The sequence below is a fragment of the Manacus candei genome, unplaced genomic scaffold, assembly GCF_025592945.1.
Source record: "Manacus candei isolate 608988 ecotype Guabito, Panama unplaced genomic scaffold, ASM2559294v1 h1tg000018l, whole genome shotgun sequence".
NCBI lineage: Eukaryota > Metazoa > Chordata > Aves > Passeriformes > Pipridae > Manacus > Manacus candei.
Window position 1 is genome coordinate 3,184,285 of NW_026138066.1, and position 27,100 is coordinate 3,211,384.

At 40.1% G+C, this 27,100-nt stretch overlaps 3 protein-coding genes across 5 annotated transcripts in view; 2 read left to right on the forward strand and 1 right to left on the reverse strand.

Annotated features, from left to right (window-relative positions):
- The first annotated feature begins 1,524 nt into the window (after positions 1-1,524).
- On the forward strand, positions 1,525-9,861 carry ACTR6 (actin related protein 6). Its single transcript, XM_051784819.1, has 11 exons — positions 1,525-1,756; positions 2,441-2,558; positions 4,246-4,314; positions 4,611-4,734; positions 5,572-5,707; positions 5,798-5,854; positions 6,541-6,639; positions 6,826-6,904; positions 7,574-7,745; positions 8,645-8,783; positions 9,567-9,861. The coding sequence occupies exons 1-11, from the start codon at positions 1,689-1,691 to the stop codon at positions 9,694-9,696; spliced, it is 1,191 nt and encodes a 396-aa protein (XP_051640779.1). The 5' UTR covers positions 1,525-1,688; the 3' UTR covers positions 9,697-9,861.
- DEPDC4 (DEP domain containing 4) lies at positions 3,731-23,303 on the reverse strand. 3 transcript variants are annotated; one of them, XM_051784808.1, is made up of 9 exons: positions 23,096-23,303; positions 21,681-22,107; positions 21,004-21,152; positions 20,302-20,488; positions 19,732-19,958; positions 17,715-17,857; positions 17,370-17,495; positions 16,015-16,093; positions 3,731-3,992 (listed from the first exon to the last, which is right to left on the reverse strand). In XM_051784808.1, exons 1-9 carry the CDS (start codon positions 23,223-23,225, stop codon positions 3,874-3,876), a joined length of 1,587 nt encoding a protein of 528 aa, XP_051640768.1. In that variant the 5' UTR covers positions 23,226-23,303; the 3' UTR covers positions 3,731-3,873. The 3 variants fall into 3 exon arrangements, with proteins under 3 accessions (XP_051640768.1, XP_051640767.1, XP_051640766.1); XM_051784807.1 differs by lacking the exon at positions 3,731-3,992 and adding an exon at positions 11,582-13,614 and having other exon boundaries at positions 23,101-23,303; XM_051784806.1 differs by lacking the exon at positions 3,731-3,992 and adding an exon at positions 11,582-13,614.
- Positions 23,304-23,305: 2 nt separating this feature from the next.
- Positions 23,306-27,100, forward strand: part of SCYL2 (SCY1 like pseudokinase 2) — a 32,861-nt gene continuing 29,066 nt past the window's right edge. The window contains exon 1 of the mRNA XM_051784805.1: positions 23,306-23,454. The gene's annotated coding sequence lies outside the window, so the exon portion shown is untranslated. The remainder of the gene's footprint in view (positions 23,455-27,100) is intronic.

Sequence of the window (27,100 nt, forward strand, 5' to 3'; positions counted from 1 at the left end):
TTACTATTCTGTTTTATGTATTTTGGATTTTAATTACAACCCCCAAATTTACTATTACTATACCTGTCAGTAGGCAAAGAAGGAGAACTAACAACACTTTACAGTGTTCTTTAAATGCACCCAGAAACTCCTGAACTGGAAAAACAGGCTTTTGATAATTCCTCTGACCTCTCCTCAAGAACCAAATAATGCGTCTGCTAGAGTGAGGATTAAGGATGCTGTCCTTAAGATACACTTCCTTTACAAGCACATAAAGAGGATTTGTCTAAAATCAGATTGCTGTGCATTCCAATAAGCATCCTGGCTCACAGAAAGACATTTGATATTTGTTAGGGTAAAGAGTCATCATAGAGAGCAGCAGTTATTTTTAAGTTCTCATATTTACAGGAGAGTCAATTATACACAGATACAAAGTAGTAGTGCGCTTTTTTAACTGGATAAGAAAAAAGATAGTAGTGATGGTAAGTAAAACATATAAAGACAGCAAAATTCATCAAGAGAAGTGCAAGGTACTGCACTTGAGACAACATACACACAGAGCCCAGTGCAGGCTCAGACCTGTGTAGCAGGAGGAACAGCCTTGTGGAAAAGGATCTGGGGGTCCAGGTGGACAGCAGGCTGAACAGGAGTCAGCAGTACACTGCTGCAGCAGCAAAGGCAAAACAGATCCTGGGCTGCATCCACAGAGAACTCCAACACTGCTTTTAATATTATTTATAATAAAATAGTGTTAATCACAGCATGCTTAGAACACCTCCTTTCTACTGAAAGGCGGTTGTAGCCAGGTGGGGGTTGGCCCCTTTTCCCAGACAACCAGCTACAGGGCAAGAGCACATAGTCTTAAGCTGTGCCCGAGGAGGTTTAGGTGGAGCAGTAGGAAGAGTTTCTTCACAGGACAGGTGATTAGGCATTGGAAATGACTGTCCAGGGAAGTGGTGGAGTCACTGTCACTAGAGGTGTTTAAGGACTGGATATGGCACTTGGTGCCGTGGTCTACATTATACGGTGGTGTTCTTTCACAGGCTGGACCCGATGATCTCAGAGGTCTTTTTCAAGCTAACTGATTCTGTGATTCTGCAACATTAAAATAATGACAGTGGGATTTAAAGAGTCGTCTCTCTTTTCATTTTGTCACACCGTTACAGAGCGCAGCCCCGTGTTGCTGCTCACTTCCCACATAACGTGATTATCGAACATCACCTTTCTCCCCGAGGCGCGGGTTTCCCGTACGGCAGCGCCCCGAACTGCCAGGAACACCCGAGGGCACAGCACTCCCTCGACCGCGCGGTAACTGTAACACACCCCCGACCTCAGCTCCCGCCGTGACGGCCCCGCCCGGTCCCCAGCGGTCGCTGCCGCCCCCGCGGGGCTGACGGCGGCCGGGGCAGGGTCTGTGCGCGCAGGCAGGCGCGGCGGGCGGCAGTGACGGACGCTGTCCGCGGTGACGCCGTGTCACCGCCCCGCCCGCCCTTTGCCGAGCGCTGCCGGGTCACGCCCGGCCAATGGCGCCGCAGCCCCGCGAGCGTCACCGGCACGGCGGGCGGCCCCAGGCGGAGGCGGAGCGCTGCCGGCACCTCCGCGTCCCCACGGGCCACGCGCGCTGCTCCTCCGCTCTATGGTCACCATAGAGATCCACGGCGGTGGCGGATCAATACTGGGACGGCGGCGGCCGTGGCGCCGTGGGGAACATGGCGACGCTGGTGCTGGATAACGGCGCCTACAACGCCAAGATCGGCTACAGCCACGCGAACGTCAGGTGAGGGCCCGGGGCGGGACCGGGGGGGCGTTGCGCATCCCCTCATGGCTTCCGCCGGCCCCGGCGCGGATCCGACCCGCCTCTCGGCCCCTCACCGGCCCCCGCCTGCGCCCGCCGCCGACTGGCGCGGCCTGGCCCCGCCTCGCCCCTGCGGCGGCTGCGGGCCCCGCCCCTGCGGCGCGCGTGGGTCTGTCGGCGGGGCTGTCTCGGTGTGTCCCGCCGTGTCATGTTGTACCCCAGCGTGTCACACCGTACCCCAGCGTGTCACACCGTGTCACACTGTACCCCAGCGTGTCACACTGTACCACGGTGTGCTCCACTGTGTCACACCATGTCCTGCCGTGCCCCGCCGTGTCACAACATGTTCCTTCGTGTCACACCATGCCCCACCGGCCAGGGTGGGAGAAGAGCCCCTGGCACTTTTCTGGTTGTACTGATGGCCGGGGGGTGGTGGTTGCAGCTCAGACCAGTGGCTGGGGGGGGTTGTTTTTCAAAAAGGTGTCTTGTCTGCACTGGAGGTGTCAGAAATTGGAGATTTCCCTCGTAACTAGCTCCAATAAATGGACTAAAACCAAAATACAGCAGCAAAACCATTATTGAACGTATGCTATTTATGCAAGTGGCATAAAGACAATGAATGTGTCTCATACCATGTTGAATAGGAAACTTCCCAATCTTTTCCAGCGTTATTCCCAACTGTCAGTTCAGATCAAAGACTGCACGTTTGAAAACCTTTACAGCAAATCAACTGGATGAAATTAAGGATCCTTCTGGTCTTTTTTATATTCTTCCCTTTCAGAAAGTAAGTAAGTAATCCTCAGTTTAACATGAAAGCTAAACGTAAATTTTTGTAAGGAATAGTTTTCATACAGTATACCACAGCTGCAGGGTTGTGAGTGGTATTATCCAAGAATCAGAGTCAATAGTGTGAAGTTTAAGAGTCATGGAATTGTTTAGGTTGAAAAAGACCTTTAAGATCATCAAATCCAACTGTTAACCCTGCACTGTCCAGTCCATCATTAAGCCATGTCCCTAAGTGCCACATCTTCTCAATACCTCCAGGGATGGTGACTCAAACAATTCCCTAGGCAGCCTGTTCCAGTGCTTGACAGCCTTGTTGGTGAGAAAATGTTTCCTAATAGCCAATCTGAACCTCCCAGGGGCAACCTGAGGCCATTTCTTCTTGTACTGTTGCTTGTTACTTGGGAGAAGAGGCCAGCCCCCACCTCACTACAGCCTCCTTTCAGGTAGTAGTAGAGAGCAATAAGTCCCCCCCGAACCTCCTTTTCTCCAGGTTAAACAGCCTCCTTCAGCTGTTCCTCCTAAGATTTGTTCTCTGAACCTTTCACCGGCTCTGTTGTCCTTCTCTGGACTCACGTCAGCCCCTCAGTGTCTTGTAGTGAGGAGCCCAAAGCTGAACAGAGGATTTGAGGTGCAGCCTCACCAGTGCAGAGCACAGGAGGACAATCACTTCCCTGGTCCTGCTGGCCACACTATTTCTGATAAAAGCCAGCATGCCATTGGCCTTCTTGGCCACCTCGTCACAATGCTGGCTCATGTTCAGCTGCTGTCAACCAGCACCCCCAGGTCCTTTTCCACTGGGCAGCTTTTCAGCCACGCTGCCCCCAGCCTGAAGCCCTGCATGGAGTTGTTGTGACCCAAGTGCAGGACCCAATACTTGGCCTCATTGAACCTCACACAACTGGCCTCGGCCCATCAATCCAGCCTGTCCAGATCCCTCTGCATAGCCTTCCTGCCCTCCAACAAATCAACACTTCCATCCAACTTTGTGCTTTCTGTGAACTTACTGAGGGTACACCCAACCCTCTTGTCCAGGTTGACAATAGAGATAATAAACAAGACTGGCCCCAATACTGAGCCCTGGGGAACACCACTGGTGACTGGATGCCAACTGGATGTGGCACCATTCACCACCAGTCTGGGCCCAGCCTTCCAGCCAGTTTTTTACCCAGCAAAGAGCACACCCATTCAAGCCATGAGCAGCCAGCTCAGACTTGTCTGACTTTACTGAAGTCCAGGTAGACAACATCCACATCCATTCCTTCCTCCACTCAGCAGGTCACCTTGTCAAAGAAAGAGGTCAGGTTAGTCAAGCTTTAATAAACCCGTGCTGACTGGACCTGGTTGCTTGTTTGTTCTGTACATGCTGTGTGATGGCACTCCAGATAATCTGCTCCATAACCGCTTATGGCACAGTGGGCAGACTGACAGGCTTCTGCCAAAGAGAATAATGTATACAGAAAACACAGTTTACATTGTTTTTGTAGTGTAGTAATTAACATATCAATGAGGAATATTTATAACATACTTTATGCTATGTAACATTTACTCCTTAGCCTAGAAATGCAAATTTAAACATTTTAACTCTCCAAACCTTTTGTATTACCAGTCTATCAATCATTAGATCTTTTTTTAAGTATGATTTTTTTTTTTCTAAATAGTGAAAGTTTTTTTCTAAATTCCTACAGGGTTACTTGGTGAACTGGGATGTCCAGAGACAGGTTTGGGATTATCTTTTTGGAAAAGAAATGTATCAAGTAAGAGCCTTTTCTTAATTACTTATTTTGTGTAGATTAAATACTGACTAATGAAATTAACATAAGTACCGCAAATATTAAAATAGAACTGGAGAGCTTACTGTTCTCTTTGAAAGTGTCTTCAATTAGAAATCACAGGGATTTATGTTTTTGCAAACTGAAGAAAAACAATAATCACAGACAGATACAGTGTGGTTTACAGATCAAGAAATATTTAATATACAAGAGATGAACTAGGTCAGTAGGCCAAAATATATTGGTTTTATGTAATGACAATCTTAATATATTTTTCATAGGTGGATTTTGTAGATACCAATATTATTATTACCGAACCTTATTTTAACTTCAGTTCAATACAAGAATCTATGAATGAAATTCTATTTGAAGAATATCAATTTCAAGCAGTTCTTAGAGTAAATGGTGAGTCTGTCTCCTTCTAGTTTGCATTTATATATCTTGAAGCTTAAGTCTTTTAAAATAAATAAATAAATACATACATAAAAAGCATGCATGCGTATGCAAATACATATATATATATATATATTTGCATAAAGATAGTATAAAAATTCCTTAATTTCCTTCCTGGCTCTTGAGCAATATACTTGTACATGTACTCTTAACTGTATTAAAATTTTAAAAGTTATTTATTTTATAAATTCCAGCTGTACTATTGTACTATTTTCTGAAGAGAGTATCATAGTATGGAATTACAAGAAATTTGAGGAGAGTAAGGATGACAGAAATAACAGATGGATTTTTAAAAAGGATAGCATTTGAAAAAGTCTACCAAAAATTCGCATGAAGTCTTTGGTAGCTTTCTATTTTTGAGGGCTGAGGTTGGTTTTTCGTTTGGTTTTGTTTTGTATTAGCAAATCAAATGCAGCATTACAATCATGAAATATATTGTATCTCACAAGGGAATATGTAAATAACATCGCCACCCTTCTGAAAGGTAACAGGACATGAGATACTCCTTTATATATGTTTGATAAGTTGTGGCGTGATCAATGTGCTTGGACTTTAGGAGGGGAAACTGAATGTGGACCAGAATTCCTGAAAAAGATTAAATGGGGCCATATACAACACTTAATTTTATCCACTGTCAAAATGAATTCATGTGTTGACTAGTATTATGTATTGAGGTCTTGGAAGTCTGTCAAAGGCATTTAAAATATGAAGCAAGCACACTTCCATATCACTGTAAATTCTAAAAGTGTATATTCACATAAAAATTGAATTAAATTTTCTGTATTTCAGCTGGAGCTCTTAGTGCACACAGGTATTTCCGAGATAATCCATCTGAGCTGTGTTGTATCATTGTGGATAGTGGATACTCTTTTACACACATTGTACCTTATTGTAGAAGTAAAAAGAAGAAAGAGGCAATCATAAGGTAAACTGCAGTATATATTTTCTAGAAGAATCGTTTTCTATGCCTGAAGTTAATAATGACAGAATGCCTTGTGTTACTCCTTTTCTGTAGGATTAATGTTGGAGGGAAACTCTTAACCAACCATTTAAAGGAGATCATCTCTTACAGGTAAAGCATGCTGATCTTCACTATGAAACTTGGTATGAAATGAGCTAAAAGTTCATGGGGTATTCTTCCTGGTTCTATGAATTTTAGATTAAATGCTGTTTAAAGGAGAAGGGAATTTTTGTCTGTTATAATCTGCTAACTGCCATCTTGACCTTCAGCTCAGGATGAATTAAGATGAGCTTAAACTCTTTGAAGAATTAGGCTGTTATTTTTCAAAGAGCCCGCGCTTTTGAAGTTGATGAGGTTAGCTGTGTGTTCACAATTATACAAGTCTTTACATATTTTCTGAGGTGTCTCAGTAGATCATCAGTCAGTTTGCCAATTATCAATAATACAAATAAAATTCAATAGGGTCAACTTTTCACTGGGATGCTTTAGCTTAGAACTTTATCTAGGTCAAGGTCTTTGCTAAGAGAGCTAATTGCAGGATTATGGCTATGCTTGTTAGGAAGACAATGGGCAAATGCAGGTTAATATTTGTATTTACTGAACTGTGAAATAGAAAAATACTAAACTCCAGTAGGCCGGGAATGCATCTGTAAATTGAATACGAGTTTTAGGTATTGAGGCACTAGTTTTCTGTGACATGAAAACGATGGTTACTCATCTCCAGTGGAAAACTGGACAGGAAATGGAAGACTTGATTATTCTCAAACTTCAGTGTTTTTGGTTTTTGGTTTTGTCAGACAGCTACATGTTATGGATGAAACGCATGTAATTAATCAAGTGAAAGAAGATGTGTGCTATGTTTCTCAAGACTTTTACAAGGACATGGACATTGCCAAGTATGTATGCAGCAGTACTAAATGTAAATGTTGGTACTTCTGAATAATCTATTTGTACAAACAAATAAAACTATACTCTTAATCAGAAAATTTTCCAGTTAAATGAAAAAAGTCTTGTTAGTATAAAATAGTTGGAATTTAGAACCTGTTCTTTATTCTGTTGAATTTTACATTCTTCTCTTTCAGATTGAAAGGAGAGGAAAATACTGTAATGGTAGATTATGTTTTGCCAGACTTCAGCACAATCAAAAAGGGATTTTGTAAGGTAATAATAGTTTTGAAATTTTTTTGGGACTGTTCCCCTGCACAAGTCTAGTAGAGAGGTTAAAAATACTCTATTTTTTCTAATGCTGTAACATCTTTCATTGCTATGCATTCATTGGTAAAGCTTTTCCATAGTAAGTTGAGATGAAAATGAAATATTGTTTTTTCAGCATAGCATTTTATGTTCTGTTATTTAACAGTTGTAGCTTTCTATGCTTGTGCTCTGTCATACAGCCTAGCCATATGATTATTGTTGGGGGTTTTTAACATTAAGTTAGAAAATGTTTTCTCTGCTCTTAAGCTTTTTTGTCAGACTCTCTGAATTTCATTTAAATACCCTAATAGGTAGAAAGTTCAATGTCATTTTATAGAAGAGCCTGAAGACAATTTAACAGTTTTATCTCATTTACTGTGTTGGACATAATTTTGAAAGTAGTCCCAATCTTTTAAGGCCATTCTCATGCATACCAGTTCTGTTTTCCTTCCGACAAAACTGCGGTTGATAAGAGCAAAGTCACTTCAGATTTAATACCAGAATATGAATTATTCTTAAAAGATTTGTTGATAATATGACTGCCTACCTCTGCAGTACATGAAATAGATTAGCTGAATACTCTAGAATGTGATTGCTTTTCTTAAGCAGTGGGTACTATTCATGTCTTTAATGTAGCCGAGGGAAGAGATGGTGTTAAGTGGAAAATACAAGACTGGGGAACAAATACTTCGTCTAACGAATGAAAGATTTGCAGTTCCAGAAATACTCTTCCATCCTTCGGATATTGGTATTCAAGAGATGGGAATTCCTGAAGCCATTGTTTATTCTATTCAGAATTTACCCGAAGGTATAACCTAAAAATATTATGAAAAGAATGGGAGGTGGGGGAAGGAGGGATGTTGTGGTGGGTTTTGTTGTTGGTTTGGTTTTGGATTCCTTTGTTGTTTTGTTTTGTTTTTAAGGATCCAAATAGTCTTAGAGAAGCTAAAACTCTCAATATGGCAGTTAAACAGTTTGGTGAACTGTTCTGTCTTTTGATGCATTTTATATACTCTAGAACTGATTGTCTGCAAAAGTCTGTGTTAGGCCAGCCCTGTTTTTTGGTGATTTATTGATAGGTTTCTACTCTTGAATCAGCTAATCTCTGTAGACTTAATTCTTCTTAACATCCTTTTCTAACATAACCTGTCTGTCTTTGACACTAATGGTGGAATAAACTTGAAATTAGTTTTACTTATCTTTTAAAATATCTTTCTTTACTAGAGGAAGAGAAAAATCAAACCGATGAGAAAAATGAAAGTGGCCAAATTTAGTAATTTAGGCATCAAAGTGTAGAACCTTCCTGACTGCTGTTTGTCAGAAGTAATACTAAAGCTTTCATTTTATAGATGATGTACAGCTGATTACTGTTATCATACCACATAAGTATGGCAGCATTTCGGCTATTAATGTGTACTCTTTAAAAATTGTGTTATTTAAAACCCCTTTTGAATGGGGAATTGTGTTGGCAAACATGAAATTTAACAGACAGTGTAAGAAAACAGTAGTTATCAAAGCCAAATTCTACAATCAGGAAGAACATAGGGTGATTGATCACTTTCTTGTATTTAACTGGTTAGATGATCATAAAATTCTTCTATGCATATTTCCTACTTCTGTTCCAATTCATAACAAAATTGGAAAAAGAACCCCTTTAATCTTTAACTACATAGTCTTTAACTACAGATTTACTTATTTATTTTACAGAAATGCAGCCTCATTTCTTCAAGAACATAGTTCTGACTGGAGGAAACACCCTTTTTCCAGGCTTTAGAGATAGAGTTTATTCGGAAGTTCGATGTCTTACTCCAACTGATTACGATGTTTCTGTTGTTCTTCCTGAAAAGTAAGTTCTAAACTTCTAAACAGAAGGCTTTATCTTTCTAGTAGAACAAACTATAAAGTAGGATTTCTTTTGCTGATTAAAAAGATAGACTGAGTAAAGGTGTTAATTTAAATATTAAGTGAACAAAAATTGTACAAAAAGAATATTTTAAATCAGTGTATTTTCAGACAAACCAAATAAATTAGATACCACCTGCTTGCTCTGTACTTTGGCTAATAAAGTTAAGTGTTTTTAGGATCAGCCTTTTTATTATAAACAGATAAGACTATTTTCATTAAATGGATATGCAAGTATGCAAGATTAATGAATTTAGACTTTTACTTAGAAGAATTTTCAGCATCTGAATGCTGTCATGTCATTATTAATGTAGCTACTTCAGGGATTTGGAAGGGGTAACATCTTTGCAGAGAGAACTGAGACAAAACAAATAGACCTTGAAAGTACAAAAAAATCTCTACTTTTTAAAAAGTATTATTAAAGAGTATTTTTAAATATTATTAAAGAATCATTATCTGTGCATAGTAAATACAAAGACATGTCCGTGCCATTCCCTCTTCACACATGCTTCCAAAGAGGCACTTTTTTAAAAAGGAAAGTCAGCTAGCCCTGCTAAAATTTCAAACTTTGTCTCATAACTTCTCAGAAGCTGGATGGTTTGATTTAGCAATCAAAAATGTATTTCTAAATAGATATGATTAAATGAAAGTCTTGGAAATCATCACTGCATACTTCTATTCTAGATTAACTTACAGATGAGTAACAATAACTTTTTTCATTTTTCAGCCCTATTACTTATTCTTGGGAAGGTGGGAAGCTCATTTCTGAAAATGACGATTTTGAAGACATGATAGTAACTAGAGAAGATTATGAAGAACATGGACACAACATCTGTGAAGAGAAATTTGATATATAGGTAGCATAGTTGGATATGTTGTTATTCCATTGTTTTACTCAGAATGGAATTCTTTGAACTACAACCTGTTTTCTATCAGCTAGGATTGTGTTTTAGCTTTCCTGTATTTAATTGGGTTGGGAAAAAATCATTTCAGAGTTTAAAAATAAAGTTTTACAAGCCTAATACTATGAAATAATATGTTACTTGTCATTTCATAATGTTCTCATCTTTTACTGATGAGCTTCATTGTATTCTTTATTGCAGAAAACCTCAATGCATGAGATAATAAAAATACCAATTGCTTGTACCAGTGTGACACTAATACATAGTGAGAAGAAATGGTTTGGTTTTTTTTTTTTAACTGAATATCATTCTAAATCATGCATGCAATTAAATGGGCGTTAAACACATCTCAAAAAGAGTCTTTGAGATTGCCTATCTTGAAAAGAAATACATGAGCTTTATTTTTCGTTATTTTAGTGAATAGTTATGAGAGGAATATACTTCTAGTGTGACCACTCCTATTGAAACTATGCTTAGGCTTTGAGAAAAGAGTGATTTGAACAATTCCTTTTTTTAAAGGGATTTTAGGTTGTGGGTTTTTTTTGTTTGGTTTTTGTTTTGAACAATGGCTCGGCAAATAAGCTTTGTGTCACTCCCCTCACCTTTTTGAAAAGCTGACATCAGGAGCAGCCACAAAGGTGAGAAAAGCTTGCAGCTGTGTCCTAGCTGATAACCCATCTGTGTCCTCTCCATGCATTCTAGATAAACACAAATACCCCACTACTTTTTATTTCTGGCATCAGAAGCTCTGTCACTGTGCCATCAGTCTGTGCAGCATGGCTTGCAGGAGAAAGAGCACAGCATGGGCTAATAGCCAGATAGAAACCTGGGAGGGCCATGCTAGTTGGGGGTGTCCCACCTGGCTTGCTTGCTTGCCAAGACTGAGATGGTCACTTGGACAGGGTGGATAATAGATACATGGTGCTGACACTGACCTTGAGCTGATACAGCTCACTGCAGCAGGGAAATGGCCTCTTTATTAGGTCTGGTGGTACTCAGTGCTCTCAGATTTGCAGAGGAGTACCCTGCTGTGTCTCATTCCCTCTGCTGTCTGCCCTAACATAATACCAGTAAGTATACTCACACAGTACACTTACCTGGCTGCCTTGCATAAGGGCAACACAGAAGAGAAGCCAATGCTTCAGAGAATGAGAGATGATCGTTATTCTTGAATATGATCTTTTTTACTTTGGACTGCCAGCTCGTGTTGGCTTTCCTCTAGTCTAACCTACTGAAAGGAACGAAAGAGGTACCCTCCTCCTGCTGCTAACAGCTATATGAGCCACAGAGGAGGCAGCTGGGGTATGAAGGTGTGAGACCAACACCTACAAACTGTTGGACACAGTTTGTATTACATTGTGTAGGATGTGAATAAGTCTAGTCCACTGTTATTTTGATAGCTGTGTGTAGAGGCCCAAGCTCTAGTTTTTTAACTAACTGCTTCACGCAGTTGTGAGCATACTTTAGCTAGGACTTTAAGGAAATGTACACGTTGTTCCCATGAAAGTACTAATGAACCTTTTCCTTGGTAGGAGCAAACATGAATGCTCTATAAATAGAAGTAAGCCTTCTTACTTTGAAGGTGGCATCACTTGTGCTTTGGTAAGACTGTACTGAAAAGTACCTATAGACTAAACTTTTTGCTCTGGAAATTTTCTACTTCAAACAAATTTATACAGGCAATTAATTTGATAGCTCTATGCTAGAAATCATAAACAGAAATGAATGAGAGGTCCCAAGTTTCTCTACCAGATGATTCTGTGTCGAATATTGTTAAAAATACGTGACAAAACTTTGTGAAGTCCAATAACATTTTTCTAATTTTGGAATTTAACTGAAAGCGTTACAACGAAAACCAGTAGTCTATAGTTCACCAAACTTCTTCTGTTCAGCAGGCCCTCATAATTAAATGTAAAATATCACATTTCTTTCAACGGAAGATTAATGGTAAGTAAATTCTCCTGTCAGGGTATATGAATAAAACAGGGCTTTCAAAAGCTCCTCCTTCCCTTCCCAGATCTAGATCAATCTCGACTTCTTGTCCCATGAACTGATGGGAACCACATGGCAGCTATAAATGCCTGTTTGGAACGTCTCCTTACTACTTGATACCTGGATCTACACCCCCTTATAAGGCTGCCTCTTCTGTACAAATGGACTATGAAATGATAGATTTGTCACTTTTTATACAGTTCTTTATTATCTTCTTTAGATTAGCACAAAAAAATTCAAGTCACAAAGTGCAAGAGTTTGTTTTTTAAAAATACAGTTTTCCTCGAAGCAGTTCACCACTCATCTAGCCTACAAATTACCATGTTATCACCCCTCCCTGTTACCAGGTTTAGTATTTTGAGTAAGACCCAGTAAAAGGACTGAAGACAGAGAGAGAAAAGAGAGGAAAAAAAAAAGGCAACTAAAATCCCTTTCTCCCACTACTCAACACCAAAAGCACTTAACTGGGAAATACTTTCCTTTTTAAAATTCTCAATAACCTGCTTTGTACATGCTCCCTCTTCTGGGAGAATGACATAGGGCTAGAAATCCCACAGAAGGCTAGGAAAACAACACATGGGCCTGTAGTCTAGGATTTAGGGCATTCACCTCTGGAAGGTGAAATGTGGTCTTTTTTCCTCTGGAAATTATTTATTTCACACTGTGAGGGTAGTGAGGCACTGGAACATGTTGCCCAGAGAAGTTGTGGATGCCCTATCCCTGAAAGTGTTTAAGGCCAGGTTGGATGGAGGTCTGAGGAACCTGGTCTAGTGAAAGGTGTCCTTGTCCATGGCAGGGGGGTTGGAATAAGATGATCTTTAAGGTTCCTTCCAATCCAAACCATTCTATGATTGTATGACTTGTGTCAACATTTTCTTGTCAATGTACAGTTAACCATCAATGTTTCAAGACGGGCCAACATGCTTTCTAGCTTTGCTGTAGAAATTCATAAACATTATCAAAGTATTTATGATAAATAACTAGACACTCTCAAAATGTCCTCATGTTAAAATAAATTACTTAAGTATACCAAGAGATCTAAACCCAGATTATTATTTCTAAGGTTTCTTCAAAATGTAATTTTTTACTTGCTTTTGCATAATTGCTGAATTAGCAGCAGCTCAGTCTGCCATAGTGGAGAGGGACTAACAACAGGATGTAATTAATGCCTGCAAGCACATACAGTTTCCCTGCCTAATAAATTTTGCCTGCTAGATTCAAAACCCAGTTACCTGCTTCTAACGTTTTTGACACACTTTGTACACTTTTACAACACCCGCAGGAGTCATAATCTACAGTTTCAATTATTATTAATTACAGATAGAAAAGATTAAAATTCCCTACTGATTATCAACCCAAACATGGCTCTGAATGTAGACTTGGCTCAGATAGAGTGCCATGGGGTTGTGGGACAGAAGGAAAAAAGTGCCAAACCCTGAACTCAAAGCAGCACAAGCAGTATTGTATTAACTTATGAGTAATTAAGTACATTTTGCTTAAAAGAATAATTAGATTTAATGCTTTTTAGCACCACAGTAATTTTGATAGTTGTATTTCCTGAAACTGAAGATGTAAAGACATAAGAAGAACACATTTTTTTATGATGAACAATTTTCATGTGCATCCTCCACGTTTTTTAAAAGAGATAAAAAAAGGCTGTATTGGTGTCAAACCATTTGGAGTACAAAATTCACAAGTAGTTTTACAACCACTACAATAGACAATGATATTTTTTGAATTCTTTGATTAATTTCTTCTTTTGCTTCAAAGGAACAGTAGGGTCATTGTCCATCTTTTGAATCAATGCTAGAAGATGCTGATTGGTTTGTTGTTTTTGATCTTCATACTCTTGAGTTGTAATGCGCTGACAGAAGGTGAAGCCTTTGTAAGAAATGAGAGGTTCAGAGTAAGTTTCACATATCATGTAAAAGCTTTGTTAAAAAATATGATCAGAAACATAGATACACAGATATTCCACTTCAGATGTGATTACATCTCCAAACAATGTGAAAGCCCTCCACTGAGCACAGAGGGACATCTAAACTTAATTGCAAAAATAAAATTGAAAAACAGTGTTGCAAGTGCAGTATCACAGATGATTCTATACTGCAAACAGGCATGCAAGACAAAGAGCAAATACAGTTCTCACAAACAGAAACCATAACGAAGAACATCACACAACAAGAATGGCACTTTACATTGTCATGATCCAATGATTCTCTGTGAATGAATCAGATCTGTACCAAGGTCCAGTACTTAATACAAGTGAATAAATACTGTGGAGAAACAGTTGCCTCTGAACCACACTTCAGAAATCAGGAATAGAATTTAAGATCTTCTAAACGAGTAGACAGCTAAGCATAGTTTGGGCACCAGAAGCAGAGGTGATGCAAGAGGCAGTGATTCAGAGTGAGGGCAGAGCCAGGAACAACCCCAAGAAATATGCAACTCAAGCACGACTTAGCCATAAAAAGATTGGGAATCTATGCAACACTGCCCTGCGAGAATTCAAGCCCCATCACTGGGCAGGTGAGTTCTGGCTTGAGGAAAGACTGGCATTCAGCTACTCTACAGACACTTTTTCCTCCTATACATGTTAGAAAGTGATTTGGTTGAACAACTGTCAGTTGCCTAAAGGGGAAAAAATTCTTAGTAATCCTTCTGTACAAACACCATCATTTTAAGACTTCACATAGAGAGCAGTTATTAACCTGAGCTGTCAGAGTTTTCACATGGACGTGTCCTTCCCATCTTTTACAATGAGTCTGTCAAACACCAGTACCTTTTATGGTGCTATAGGGTCAAATGAAGAAAAAGATAGTTCTTCAAAAGGGAAAGCTTCTGGCAAAGTTATTAACTCTTAAAACTTCAGCATGGATCCTTTAGTCTGGTGGTATAAGTGGCTCACTAGATTAAAACCAACCCCAGAATTTTCTCAGTGGTTTTAGTGTTCTGTATTTCCAGCAGACCTAAGGTTTACCCTCCTGCAATAGACAGACTCCTCTTCTTATCAGGGTCCCCCAGCCTTCCCTCCTGCTCCCACCCACACCGAGAAATTCACCAGCTAAGCACGCTCAATAGCTCCAAAGAAAGATTTTCCTCATGTCTCCTTTATGAGAAAAGGGAAAATGACACCAGAATATGAGGCACACAGGAAAATAGAAATATGCCATGCCAGAGAGCTTACAATTAGATCAAACTAGGTATTTCAGCAAGTAGATGGAACCTATATGCATTTGCAGATTGAAACTCTAAAGCTTAGTAGAAAGAATATGGTATGGGGCTTGTATTTCCAGTTGTCTGTTCAATGTGCTGCTGGAGACGACACAGGCTCCAAGAATACTGCAGACAAGCAGCTCTTTCCTCTATTGCTCATCTCTGAATTTTTTGGCTACACAATGTGATTCTCAGAACACTGAATGGGAGGGAATTTGGATACATTCCAGAACTCACCACAGATGGTAAGAGATTCTTACCAAAGAAGTACTAAACTACTTCTCAGGCAGATGCTGTATTAAATGTAGTATTACACAGCAAAATAACAGTGTTATCAGTACCCGACTCAATTTTTCTTCAATGTTTAAGCACTGGCAATACAGAAGTCAAAAGAAAAAAAGGTAGTCAGAGAGAAATTCAATTATTTAAGCCAAGCCTTTTAATCAGTGCTGCAAGATATTTCTGGCAGCAAAGACAGATGGAATCTTAGCTCATAAAAGAAATAAGCTGAAAAACACTAATCCCACATTCACAAAGGTAGTGTAGCTTAAAAAAAGGCATTTGACACTTGGTATGTAAATTCTAAGCTCTTAATAAACTTTGTGCTTACCTAGAAGAAGAAGAGAGTTCTTCAAAACACTGAACAATCAAAGTCTGTGCTCAAGACATCTATCAGAACCTGTAACTACTGAGCTCTACGAGAATTTGTAGGTGTCTTGTGGAAGAAATAAAAGAATACTGTTCCTAAATACAAAATCACATCACATTCACAAACCAAATAATAAGCAAGTTACTTCAGGAAGCACATTTTGCACTGTTATCTCCAGAAATAATAAAAAAAATTGTAATGTATTCAAACAAGGTAATTACTAGAACCCTTGTTCTCTAATATTCAGACAAGAGTTTTGCTGATAGCCTATAATTCAGTTATTTATTGCATTAGCTGCTAATCACTAACCCTTCACTTCCAACAAAGGAACACAGTCTATGCAGAATTATAGTCAACTAATGATGAACCAGTTTGTATAAAATAGTTTCTATAAAAATGTGTATCACGTCATCTACCTGAATTGATATCTGGATCTTGTCCTTCTAGCAAACTCTCAAGTCTCCTACTTGTTAGTTCCAGAAGAGTTAAAGGAGTCTGAAAATAGAACCCAATAAGGGAAAAATTACAAAAGCAATACTTCTTTGTTTTGATAATCTAAAGCTTTCAGATGACCAATTAAAAAAAAAAAACAACCCCACAGTTAACTGCAGAAGAATCTATGCCTACATTTATTTAGGTACACATTTAAAATCTCTCATACAATTAGACTAAAACACATAGTTTTACTAAGATACATATGTTTATTTCCGGTATTTCTGGCCAAAGAAATAGGAAGCAAAAATCTCTAGATGTTGTTTTCCAGTGATACGTCAAAAACTGTAGTGTAAAACAAACTGATTTCAGCTTAGGCTCTCAACTGCAGCTGTGAAAGAGCAAACCACCATCTCCTCTGCTGTCACTGCTCTGCAGTTCTGGCTCCATCTCCAATCGGGAATCAAAGCCCTAACGTTTATATCAGAACTTTTGATACAAGAGTATCAAGAAAAAGAAAAAAAATATTTAAGAAAATAAAATAGGGTTTGGTTGTGCATTAACACATACAAAACTCTCACTAACCACTCGATACTTTCAAACTAAACTGGAGTTAATTTAAAAAAAAGTAAAATCTCCCAAGTCTCTTGACCCAGAGTCAGAATTGGAAATGCATATGTTGCATAAGAATTAAAACCAATATTTTACTGAAACCAAATCAATGTTTATGTGAATCTTATTTGTATAGAGTATGGGAAAGTTCCATCTTTTCACATTTGTGACAATATGATGGAACATAAACAAAAGAGACTATAAAGCACATCTGTATATTTACATAGCTGATCAAGCTTAATAGAAAGGTCATTTCATTTTGTGGTTCTATTTATTAATTTACAAGTTAACATTTCAAAATACCAAAGGAACTTTAAAGCTATCAGAGCTGCACACATACACTGGGGCACCAGAGCACACCATCTTATACACAACTCAGAGTATGTCAGTGAGCTTCTAAAAGAGAAAGACGCTAAGATGCCTAAAGATTTAGGAGGCAGCCATTACAAATAAGGTGCCGAAAGGCCTCTACAAAACATTGATGCTTTAAATATTTTCTGAATACACACGATGCACATAAAGAGAAAGGATATAATTTATAAAGGATTGCAAAGCTCTCAAAAATCTGTCCTTCATAGTCTAGAATAGCTTCTCACTCTGCTTGGTTGTACTGTTAAACTGTAACAGATAAAACATTAAACACTGCTCCTCAGACCTGTCCTACTTGGAAAAATGCAGTTCATGGCATTTAACATTTAAAATGCCAATGATGTAAGGAAAATGATACCTTGAAGAGCTCAGAGTGATTGTCCAAAAGAAACTGAGTCAGCAGTTCTGCCTGTGGTTTTGACAGTGTTCTATTTTGCAAGATGAACTTTGTGCAAGTCTTGATGATCACCAATCTGTTCTCAAACTAGAAAAGAAGTACCCACATCTGGCATTAGATTGACTTGCAATGTGCTAGTAAAGACTACGTATAACAGGATGCTATCAGTGGAAAAACATCTTGATATTTGTTTTAAAACAGATCATGTTGAAAGGCAGTAAATAGAATACTTCTACCTTTGGACAAAAACATTAGCTTTGCTATAGAAAAGTGCTATTTTCTACATTAAACATAGCAGATACTTACTTGTTTTTGTAATCTATAGCCCTCAGATTCCGATGCAATGGCTAGGAATGTCAGGAGCCTGTGTAGTTCTTCTCTGATATTTGGTGCTAATAATTTTAAATAAAGTTGTAATGCCTCTAGAGCTTGATCTGTTTTTCCTTTTTCTGCAATGGAGTAAAGCAGCGTATTCAATGCAATTGTTCATTTTCAGAGTCACAAACACATATTTAAATCCCAATAATAATCCCACTTTTGGGGGGCTTTCCTTCCAAGCAAAACAGGTTATCTCAGTGAATTCTAAAACCTTGCAAGGTTTATACAGCATTTAATCAATAAAAGCTTAAAGTCTTTGTCCCATAGCTAGTCAGGGAACAGTTGTGCTTGAACAATGTATACAGGACATTACTATAGTCTGTCTACAATGTGCAAACACTGAAGTGACGTTTGCACTGTTGGTGTTTACACATCTTCATATTATTTCTAGGATTCATCTCTAAGTATTTAATGAGCTGAACAATTCCAACACTCATTGCTTTGACAGTTCTTTTTTAGTTTGTTGTTTTCTTTTTGTTTTGTTGGGGGTTTTGTTTGTTTGGTTTGGTTTCTTTTTGCTGTTGTTGGGGTTTTTCTTTTTTTGTTTGTTTGGGGGTTTTTTGTTACTGTTGGTTGGTGAGGCGCCATGTCTCTGGGTTCCCCCCTCCTCCTTTAAGCCATTAGGCTATGAGAGTCTCAAAGAAACATCATACAGTGGAAATAATCTCCAAACCATTTAGATGATAATTCTAGTTATCTTCATTTTGAAAGTGAGAAGCTATGAAAAAGTTTAACTTTCTTAAAGCAAGAGTAAGACAAAGGCAGATACACGAATACAACCTACGTAAGATTTTCTGGCCTCCGTCCTACTTCTAAGACAGACTTCGAATTTTACAAGAAATAATCCTGGACTTTCAGGAGTGTGCCACAAGCCATTTGAAACCACCTTTGTTTAAAAAGAACACCAAAAGCGTAAGTAAGTGAGGAGCAGCTGAGGGAGCTAGGGTTGAGTGGACAGCTGATCCAAACTGGCCAAAGGGATATTCCGTACCATGGAACATCATGCCCAGTACATAAACTTGGAGGAATTGGCCAAGAGACACTTACTGTTGCTCAGGAACAGGCTGGGCATCAGTGGTGAATGATTGTATTGTGCATCACTTGTTTCTCTTGGGTTTTATTCCACTCTCTCTCGTTATTATTGTAATAATTACAATTATAATTACTGCTATTACTATAATTAGTATTATTATATTTCATTTTGTTCCAATTATTAAAGTATTCTTTTCTCAACTCACAAGTTTTACTTTTTACCTCCACCAGGAGTGGGGTAGTGGCAGGTAGCGAGTGAGTGGCTCTGTGGAACTTAGTTGGCAGCTGGGGTTAAGCCACAACAACCCTATAGAACTGAAGAAGTAACAAAGCCTATTTAGGGTAAGATTTATCTTAAACTTGTATTTAACTTAAACTGTTCTGGTTTACTTGTAAGCCTATGATAGGAGGGTTTTGCAGGGGGGATCGCAGCCTGAATCACAATCTCAACAGTCCCTTTAATAATTTTAAATAACTTCTATTACTAAAAAGTGCCTTAAATCCAGAATTTACAAAACTTTTTTCCGGTTAACACGAAAACATAAAACTAAAATCATTGCCACAAAGTTATTAGTTACAAGTAACTATAAGGGAAATTCTGACTTGGGGTAAGAAATTTTTGCAATGAGAGTAGTTACTAATTGAAACTACCCACAGAGGTCGGTGTACCTCTATCCTTGCAGATTTTCAAAATTCAGCTGGCCCAGGCCTTAAGCAAATTTGATCTAACTTTGAAATTTGCCCTTGTCTTGAGCAGAGGCTCTTAATAGTGATCTTGAACATTTCCTTCCAAGCTATACAGTGCATCTGCAATAGCATTGCAAACGGTGTCACGATTCAGTCAATTGACGCTTAGCAAGTTACATCCTCTACATAGCTTTCACCCGTATCTTTTGTTCCAGGTTGCTCTTACCTATAAGTTCTATAATTCCTGAATGAATATGGGGATCCTGAGCAGCAAGAAGAGACTCCTTCTTTTGACTATAATACTTCATTATGATGTCAAAAAGAATCTTCTTGTATGTATTCAGATTGCTGGGTTCGTCAGTGCTCTGAGGTAACTGCTGACTAATCATCACTATGAATTGGTCGGGAAAATACTCCAAGCATTCAATTGCAGCATAGAGCCATCTGTCAAGCCTGGAGAAGGAAAAGTCAGTTTTAGTGCTTACTTTAAAATGCTCTGCCTATTCTTATTCATTCTTTTAAATAAAACTAGATAGAAACAACCATGAAGGTATAGTCATGTATTTGAACCACAACATTGAGTTTGTTTTTACGCAGTTGATGTAACTTATTTCACTACAGCAGTTCAAGGACCTGCTCAAAATAAGCAACTTGCATTGTTTTCCTATGCTACAGGCAATACACCTGAGGTACACTCAAATCAAAACAAGCTGTATTTATGCTAGGCTGTCACTGACCCCAGGAATTCAGCTAGTATTTAAAACCAAACACCAACCCACTATGTGTACAAACTTACTCAGGCAAGTTTAAGCTACATGTAACCTCTCTGTCCAGGAAAGTATTTGAGATAACTAGGTCTTCTTCTTTGCCAAAACAGTCTGGTTTTGTCTTCACTGAAGACACCAAGATATCTTCTAGAAGAGGAATATCAATTAACTGCAGCAATCGCAACAGAGTTTGCTGTTTCCAAACATCTTCTATTACTGAAACCATAAACAAACAAAAAATCCTCAGAAACAAGATCTTATGTAAACCACTAACCTTTGTTTTTACCTCACTCAAGAATGTTTTAAGTCTTCAAAGCAAACACGCCAACAGCACAGTGTGAAGTTTCTCTGTTGGGGAAGAAGGGACCAAAATAGGAATGCTAAAAAAATATCTCTCCCATCATATTAGAATTCATAATAATCTATTCCAATTAGTAGAAGTGAATAGCAAAGGAATCATATAATAAAAAAGTTCTTAGTCTTAAACCCTACTTCCTTCTGAAGTAGTATTTGCATAAACAGCACCATTCTGCAAAAACATAATCCTGTTGTGTTTCCTTCAATTTACTTACTACAAGCACTTACCCATTCAGCATTCATTTAGATATTCTGTCATTAGCGACATGTTAAATTTGGGACTCCGAGGGGCATTGTTTAACAGAAATGGGATACTCACTCCAAGATGCAGTGAAGAATAATCAAGTTTTAAAATGAAAAAATTCAATCCTCACCTCTTTTTGAAAGCAGATGAATTGGTTCATTAACCATGATCTTTGGAGGTAAAGATGCATGAACATAGATTGATCGGAGAAGCTCCTCTACCCTCTTTTTATCAGCTGCTTCTAATGCTGAGGGGTTTGAAAGTGTGTCACACTTTGTTCTGCTCAGGGAGGAAAAAAAAACTTAGTTGTATAACAAATATGATTAGGACATGTCTGTTACTTCCTAAATTGTTCTTAAATCAGAACTTTAGGACTTCATTGTATCTGGGGTTTGTTATGCTGCTAGAATTCCAGTCATCCACATCTGCTTTGTGGAAAGGGCAAGGATATTGATTCCAAATACTGTTTATTAGTTCCCTTTCCTTAACCAGCGTTCAGTACCTACCTCATTCATGCTAATTCTCAGATTTCAGCACGATCGACTGCAAAACCAAATTATACCTAGGCTTATGCTACTGTGCCAGACTCTATTCTAAATAACAAAAGGCAAATCAAAGCACTTTAACATTACCAAGAAATTCCTGGTAGCTTCTGCAATTTAAGCATGACATTCTCAAAACTGACACATAGCTTTGAAAAGTCTCCAACACATGAGTTAGACAGACATAACTTCACCTACAGGTAACCCACCTTAACTTATTAAAAAAAAAAAAAAAAAAAAATTAGAATAGTTTGGAGTAACTCACTTGGAACATCTTATTGTTTTTTGTTTGCAGATTTGCTCAGGAGACAAGCTTTCATTGTTCTCATTCATTCCTTGAAGAGGAGGATCAAGACTACTATTTACAAATCTATAGAGGCTAGTGTCTGTGTCTTCAAACTCTGTTTCTTTCCCGTTCTTGAATAAGTAAAGCTTTGCTCCAACTGGCTCAAACACCTTGTGATCCATCAATGCTTGGCATACACGGACTCCCTTCAGTCGAGAAATATCATTACAGCTTAGGTACATGCTTTGCATAAGATGGCTCAGTACCACATCGACAGCATTTGAGCCAGTGAAACAGTTTTTATATGTTTTCAGATGTTGTCTACGTCTTTTGATTTCCAGTTGACTGTGGAGGGCACGTATAATACCATTCCACAGCTGAGTTGCTTGAAAAGGACCATTGCAATCTGCAAGACATTTATATGAGAGTTTTACAGATTTATAAACCTTTAACATTTAAAACCCCATATTTTAACACTCTGAATTTAGTTATATCTATATATTATAAAAAATATTCAAAAATCAGCTGAATTTTATAAAGACAGAGAAAGACAGTGCTTCATGAATCAGTCCGTCTTGTAAGCTAACTCACACCCATTAGAGCCAAGATAACAAAATGACACTAAAAACAGGAGAGGAAGCTTTTTTTTCATTGTTATGACCACACATACTATATGAATGGGCTGTGTACATATACATTAAAACACTAAAAAAATCACAGAATGGCCAGGACTTTCAGGGGCCTCTGGGGTCCATCTGGTCCAACCTCTCTGCTCAAGCAGGGCCACCCAGAGCTGGTCGCCCAGGACCATGTCCAGACAAGTTTTGAATATTTCCAGAAGCGGAGAGAGCCACGTAAGATATCACAGCCTCTCTGGGCACCACTGAAAAGGGTCTGGCTCTATCCTCTTTGCACTTTCCCTTCAGATACTTGCAGAGAACCCCCTGAGCAGGTGACAGTCAGCTACCGGCTGAGTAGTCCCAGCACTCCCAGCTTCACCAGGGGGAGGTGTTCCCCAGACCCCAGTTTAACCTCACGCATAGCTACGAGCTCAGCAGATGACAAACCAGCGCTTGCAATGCATTAATCCCAACTGCCTCCCGGTTGGAACATCTGGCCACAGCTCCACGCCGAGCCGTACCAGCGGCGGCCGCCGCTACCCCGGCGCCGGGGCATAAGGCCAGAGGAAGCTCAGCTGCCAGCCCCTCGCTAGCTAGCCCTGTCCCGACCGCCGACCGGCCATGGGTCCCTCCCGCAGCACCAGCAGCCGGGGCCGCCCGTACGGACGCCGGCCCTGGGAGCCCGCTCCGCTCCCGGCGAGGCGCGAAGCCGCCGCCAGCCCCTCAGACACTGCGGGAGGAAAAGCTGCGGAGAGGCGGGGACGACGCTCTTACCCCACCTTGCCGCCGCCCGCTCCCCCGCCGCGGCTCCAACTCGCTCCGGCTCCGGATCCTCCTGAAGCGCGGAGTCAAATACCCCGCCATGGGCTCGGCCGGGCCGCTGGCGGAAGCCGGCGGAGCGCATCACTTCCCGCCCGCCGCCCCCGGCCGCGCCCAGCACCGCCCCTGCGGGTCGGAAGTGAGCCGCGCTCCGGCCGCCCCCGCCCCGCCGCTCTGGCCGCCGCTGTCGCTATGGAGTAGCTGCAGCGGGACGGGGCCGGAGCGAGAGACGGAGCCGGCGTGACAGGCGGCCCGCCGGGCCCACAGGGCGACGAGCAGCCGGACGCCGTGTTGGCAGCTTCCCACGGGCTCAGGTGAGAGGCTGCGGCCCGGGGCAGGAGCGGCTGCCCGTGGCCTGGTAGTACTGCGCGGGGCGGGCAGGGCCGGCCGGCTCCTGGGGCGGGGGGCGGCGGGCTCGGGTCCCGGGTGCCCGGCGCCGAAGGGTGGAGGGGAAGGGCCGCTCCGGAGGCGCGATCGCTGCGCGGGCAGGGCCCGGCGGGGAGCGCTGAGCTGCCCGAGCCGGCGGGTCGCGGGTCACCTGCCGCCTGTGGCCGCGGCCGCCCCCGCCCCGAGCGCGCTGCCTCCGGCCTGCCCCGCGGAGCCGAGCCCGGGCACCGACCCCGCGGGGACGAGCGGAGTCCCCGCGGCGCTGGCGGAGCGGTGCGAGCCCGGGCTCGCTGTAAATACAGTAAATACTTTGCCCGGAGGACTGGCCCTTATGAGGCTGTCCTGGGGTTTGTGCAGCGTATAGGCTGAGTTTCGCCTGTCGGCAGGTGGCAGATCCCCGTTCGTGGATCTCGTACCGTGAGTGTTCGTTAGGGGTTCAGCTGCAGCTCGGTACCGAAATGGGGAATAAAAGTCACGAAGGTGATTTGCAGTGAGGGCAGTTAGCCCGTGCACAGTGCTTCATTGCATTTGGTCTTCCCGTTGTTTTTATAACAAATGCAAAAGGTTGGTTGTGCCTGAAAAATGTTGGGGTTTTCTCCTTTTGTTTGGTGTGACTCAGATTTTCCGGCATTTATTTTTTCTATGAATTCATCCTGATTTGGGACAGATGGATAGGATGGGGTTGGGTGGCATGAAGTACCCATGCACCTGCCTGTTGCCTTGGTTCCCAAAGAGGAATCCAGGCTTATTATAGTCAAAATAGTGGTAGAATGTACATTGCAGTGCTGTACGGTATGCACCTATATCCTGAATTAGTTCAAACGTAAATTAATGGATTTACATCTTGCAGTTGATTGTTTTAGATGAGTGAGAATTGAAGAATGGTGGGGAATCTTTGTTTTGGATTTCAACAGCCTTTATTTCAACATTTTGGATATTTTGCCTCATTTCTTAGTGCAGTGTTGGTTGTTGCTTACTACCTTGCTAAGTGATTGTCCTCATCATGCTGACATATCATTGCTGATGTACATCAAGATAAAACCCTTTTTCAGTTGTGAGGGGCATTCATTAAAAGGACACATTGATCATCCAGATTTTTTTAGGATTAGTTCCAGGTTTCATGGATTTAGTATCAGTAGCATTAATATTACCCATGAAATTCGAAGAGGAAGAAATCAGAGTTCTTAATCATTTGTTGCATGTCCTGTATTGCTTGTCCAAACACTGTTGCTCTTCAGATTTTGTACTTGTCTTTTTTATTATCTTTTAATTTTAAATGAAAATTTCATTGTGGGTGACTGACTTTATTGCCATTTGGATATTAATTTTTCTAGAATTAGCAGACCAGTCTTGAAAGAACCAAACAAACCAGTTTTCCTGCAGTAGAGAACTAAAGTTGCATATTTCTCATCTGGTTAAATTATCGTGATTTGTGGTATCATAGATACTACACAAAACAGATATTTGGGGGGGCATGTGGATTTTCTAGGTGCATTGTTCTTGTTGGCATAATATAGAGTTTTTACTGAAGTTGGTAATAGCAATTATTTTTATGGAGCAAAATGTACTATTAGCTTATAGTCAAGTGTTGACATGAGAATTTCTACAAATTTGCAGTTTGATGGATGTAAACATTAAACTACGCTATTTTGAGAAGGAAGTTTCATGGTACTCCTTGCTCAGTAGCTAAATTAAACAATAGTTTGCATACTGTCAAGTTGGAGAGGAACAGGTTGGACAGGGTCTACCAGGCTTGAATTTCAGATTCTAACGCTTCAAACACTGGAATGCTGTTAACATTCTCACCTAGTGGCTTTTCTAGGCTGCTCACTGCAGTTAGTCTGTCACCCATAGCAGAGGGCACTTCTGATTTAATGAATACAACACCTTTTTTCCACCACCTGTGTGGTGGAAAGCTCCCTTTCAGAATTACACAAAGAAATTTGAACATGCACGCACAGGCATTTTCTTCATAATATATCCGCAGTTAATTTTGCAGAGCCTTTTATAGTTTTGAGGATCCTAGCACAAGATGGTGTTTCATTGCTACTAGGGAAGGTTTGATGACTGGGAGTGAATGAAACAATGGAAAAAGCACAAGATCTAAAACCAAATAAATTTAGATTTGTGATTATCTTAAACTCCTTAGGATTGATTTTATAGTCCTTTAGCATATAGAGTATGCCCATAGAGTAGCTGCAGAATAAAAGCTCTGAGAGCTGGAAATGCCTATAGCTCCTTTTTAGAATACTCAATGATCCTTTTTTCTACCATTTATCAGGCTAAGGAAAAGTTCCTTTATACAGGGACATTAGCTTGTGTCTAATAACTGTTTGGTCTGGGGCTGCAAAGTTAGGAGTTTCAGGTGCTTTTCCATAGCACAATTTATAAAGTAAACTGTAATAATAAAATGTCACATACTGTAATGAAACTACTTAATAAAGGAATTCTGTGTTTTGGTAATTTATTTCCAGGTATGTTCTCAACCAAACATCAGATACCAAACAAGTATGTAGTTATTCTGGAGGTTATTTTGTTGATTTCAGACACAGTTTCTTTTATCTAAAAGTCACAGTCACCGCAATTAAGACAAACTCCACCCTTAACATGCTTGCAGTCATATCTGTTTCTGCTCCTGAGTTGGCCTATTGAAGTCATAACTACTGTTTCTGATTTAAATTTGAGTATTTGCAAGACTGAGGTCTCTGCAGCTGGATTTCCTGTCTTTTTTTATAATATATTTTCTTAAAACTCCTAGTCTGATTTCTTCAAACAAAGTTACGTCACTTCAGCTGACATGGAAATTGGAGAAGTACCTATGGAGCCACAGCATTAATGTATTTCTGCATTTCCCTACGGGGGAATAGTGAAGGTGGAATATAAGTGCAGCAATAGTTAAGGCAGAGCAGCATAACTGTGCTGCTTCCAGCACTGTGCTGAAGTTTGCTTGGGGCTTGACTTATGCTGTTGCACACAACTGCACTGGAGCGAATTATTCCATAACACACGTAACTTTTTAAGGAGTTTTATTTAGTATGTTTATTGCCTTTTTTGTAAAAAAAAAAAAGCCTATATTTGCATTTTAAAACTAATCTGATTATTTGTCCAGATTTCTAATGCAATCGAATTAATAGTACCAGGGAGCAAAGGCGTGCATGTCCAAATAATGTCAGTGTGGTTGATTTTAATCAGGTTTGATTGAGGTGTACAGATGTCAAAAGAAAGTTGCTACAGGTTTTTTGGGACTAAGGAGCTGTGAAGAGGAAACAAACTCCATCTGTGTCTTGAATGGGGAAAAAGCTGTGGTGTAAATGCATATATTGATAGACACGAGATAACCTATTTAGACTAAAATATTGCCTTTTAAATGTGTGTAATACCATGGAAAGAGTTTTAGGTCATACAAGCAAGCACCTCGTATCTGATCAGAAGGACATTTGGACTGATTTGTCTGTGCTCACTGGATTATTTGTTATGCCTTTTGCTGCTTTTGTTGTTGTTACCTTGACTTGGTAAGCATCATCTTTATCACAACAGAATCTTGTTGCTTCCATTTAGATAGCAATAACATTC

What these genes read in the sequence shown, in the direction of transcription:
- DEPDC4 (XM_051784806.1), bottom strand. Translation starts at nt 23,225, where the DNA reads ATGCGCTCCGCCGGCTTCCGCCAGCGGCCCGGCCGAGCCCATGGCGGG. An exon ending in GCGGGCGGCGGCAAGGTGGG is followed by an intron (nt 22,108 to 23,095) that starts GTAAGAGCGTCG and finishes AATGTCTTGCAG; the next exon opens with ATTGCAATGGTCCTTTTCAA. An exon ending in ATCACTCTGAGCTCTTCAAG is followed by an intron (nt 16,094 to 17,369) that starts GTATCATTTTCC and finishes TTCTATTTTCAG; the next exon opens with ACTCCTTTAACTCTTCTGGA.
- ACTR6 (XM_051784819.1), top strand. Translation starts at nt 1,689, where the DNA reads ATGGCGACGCTGGTGCTGGATAACGGCGCCTACAACGCCAAGATCGGC. An exon ending in AAGAAAGAGGCAATCATAAG is followed by an intron (nt 5,708 to 5,797) that starts GTAAACTGCAGT and finishes CCTTTTCTGTAG; the next exon opens with GATTAATGTTGGAGGGAAAC. An exon ending in AAGGACATGGACATTGCCAA is followed by an intron (nt 6,640 to 6,825) that starts GTATGTATGCAG and finishes CTTCTCTTTCAG; the next exon opens with ATTGAAAGGAGAGGAAAATA.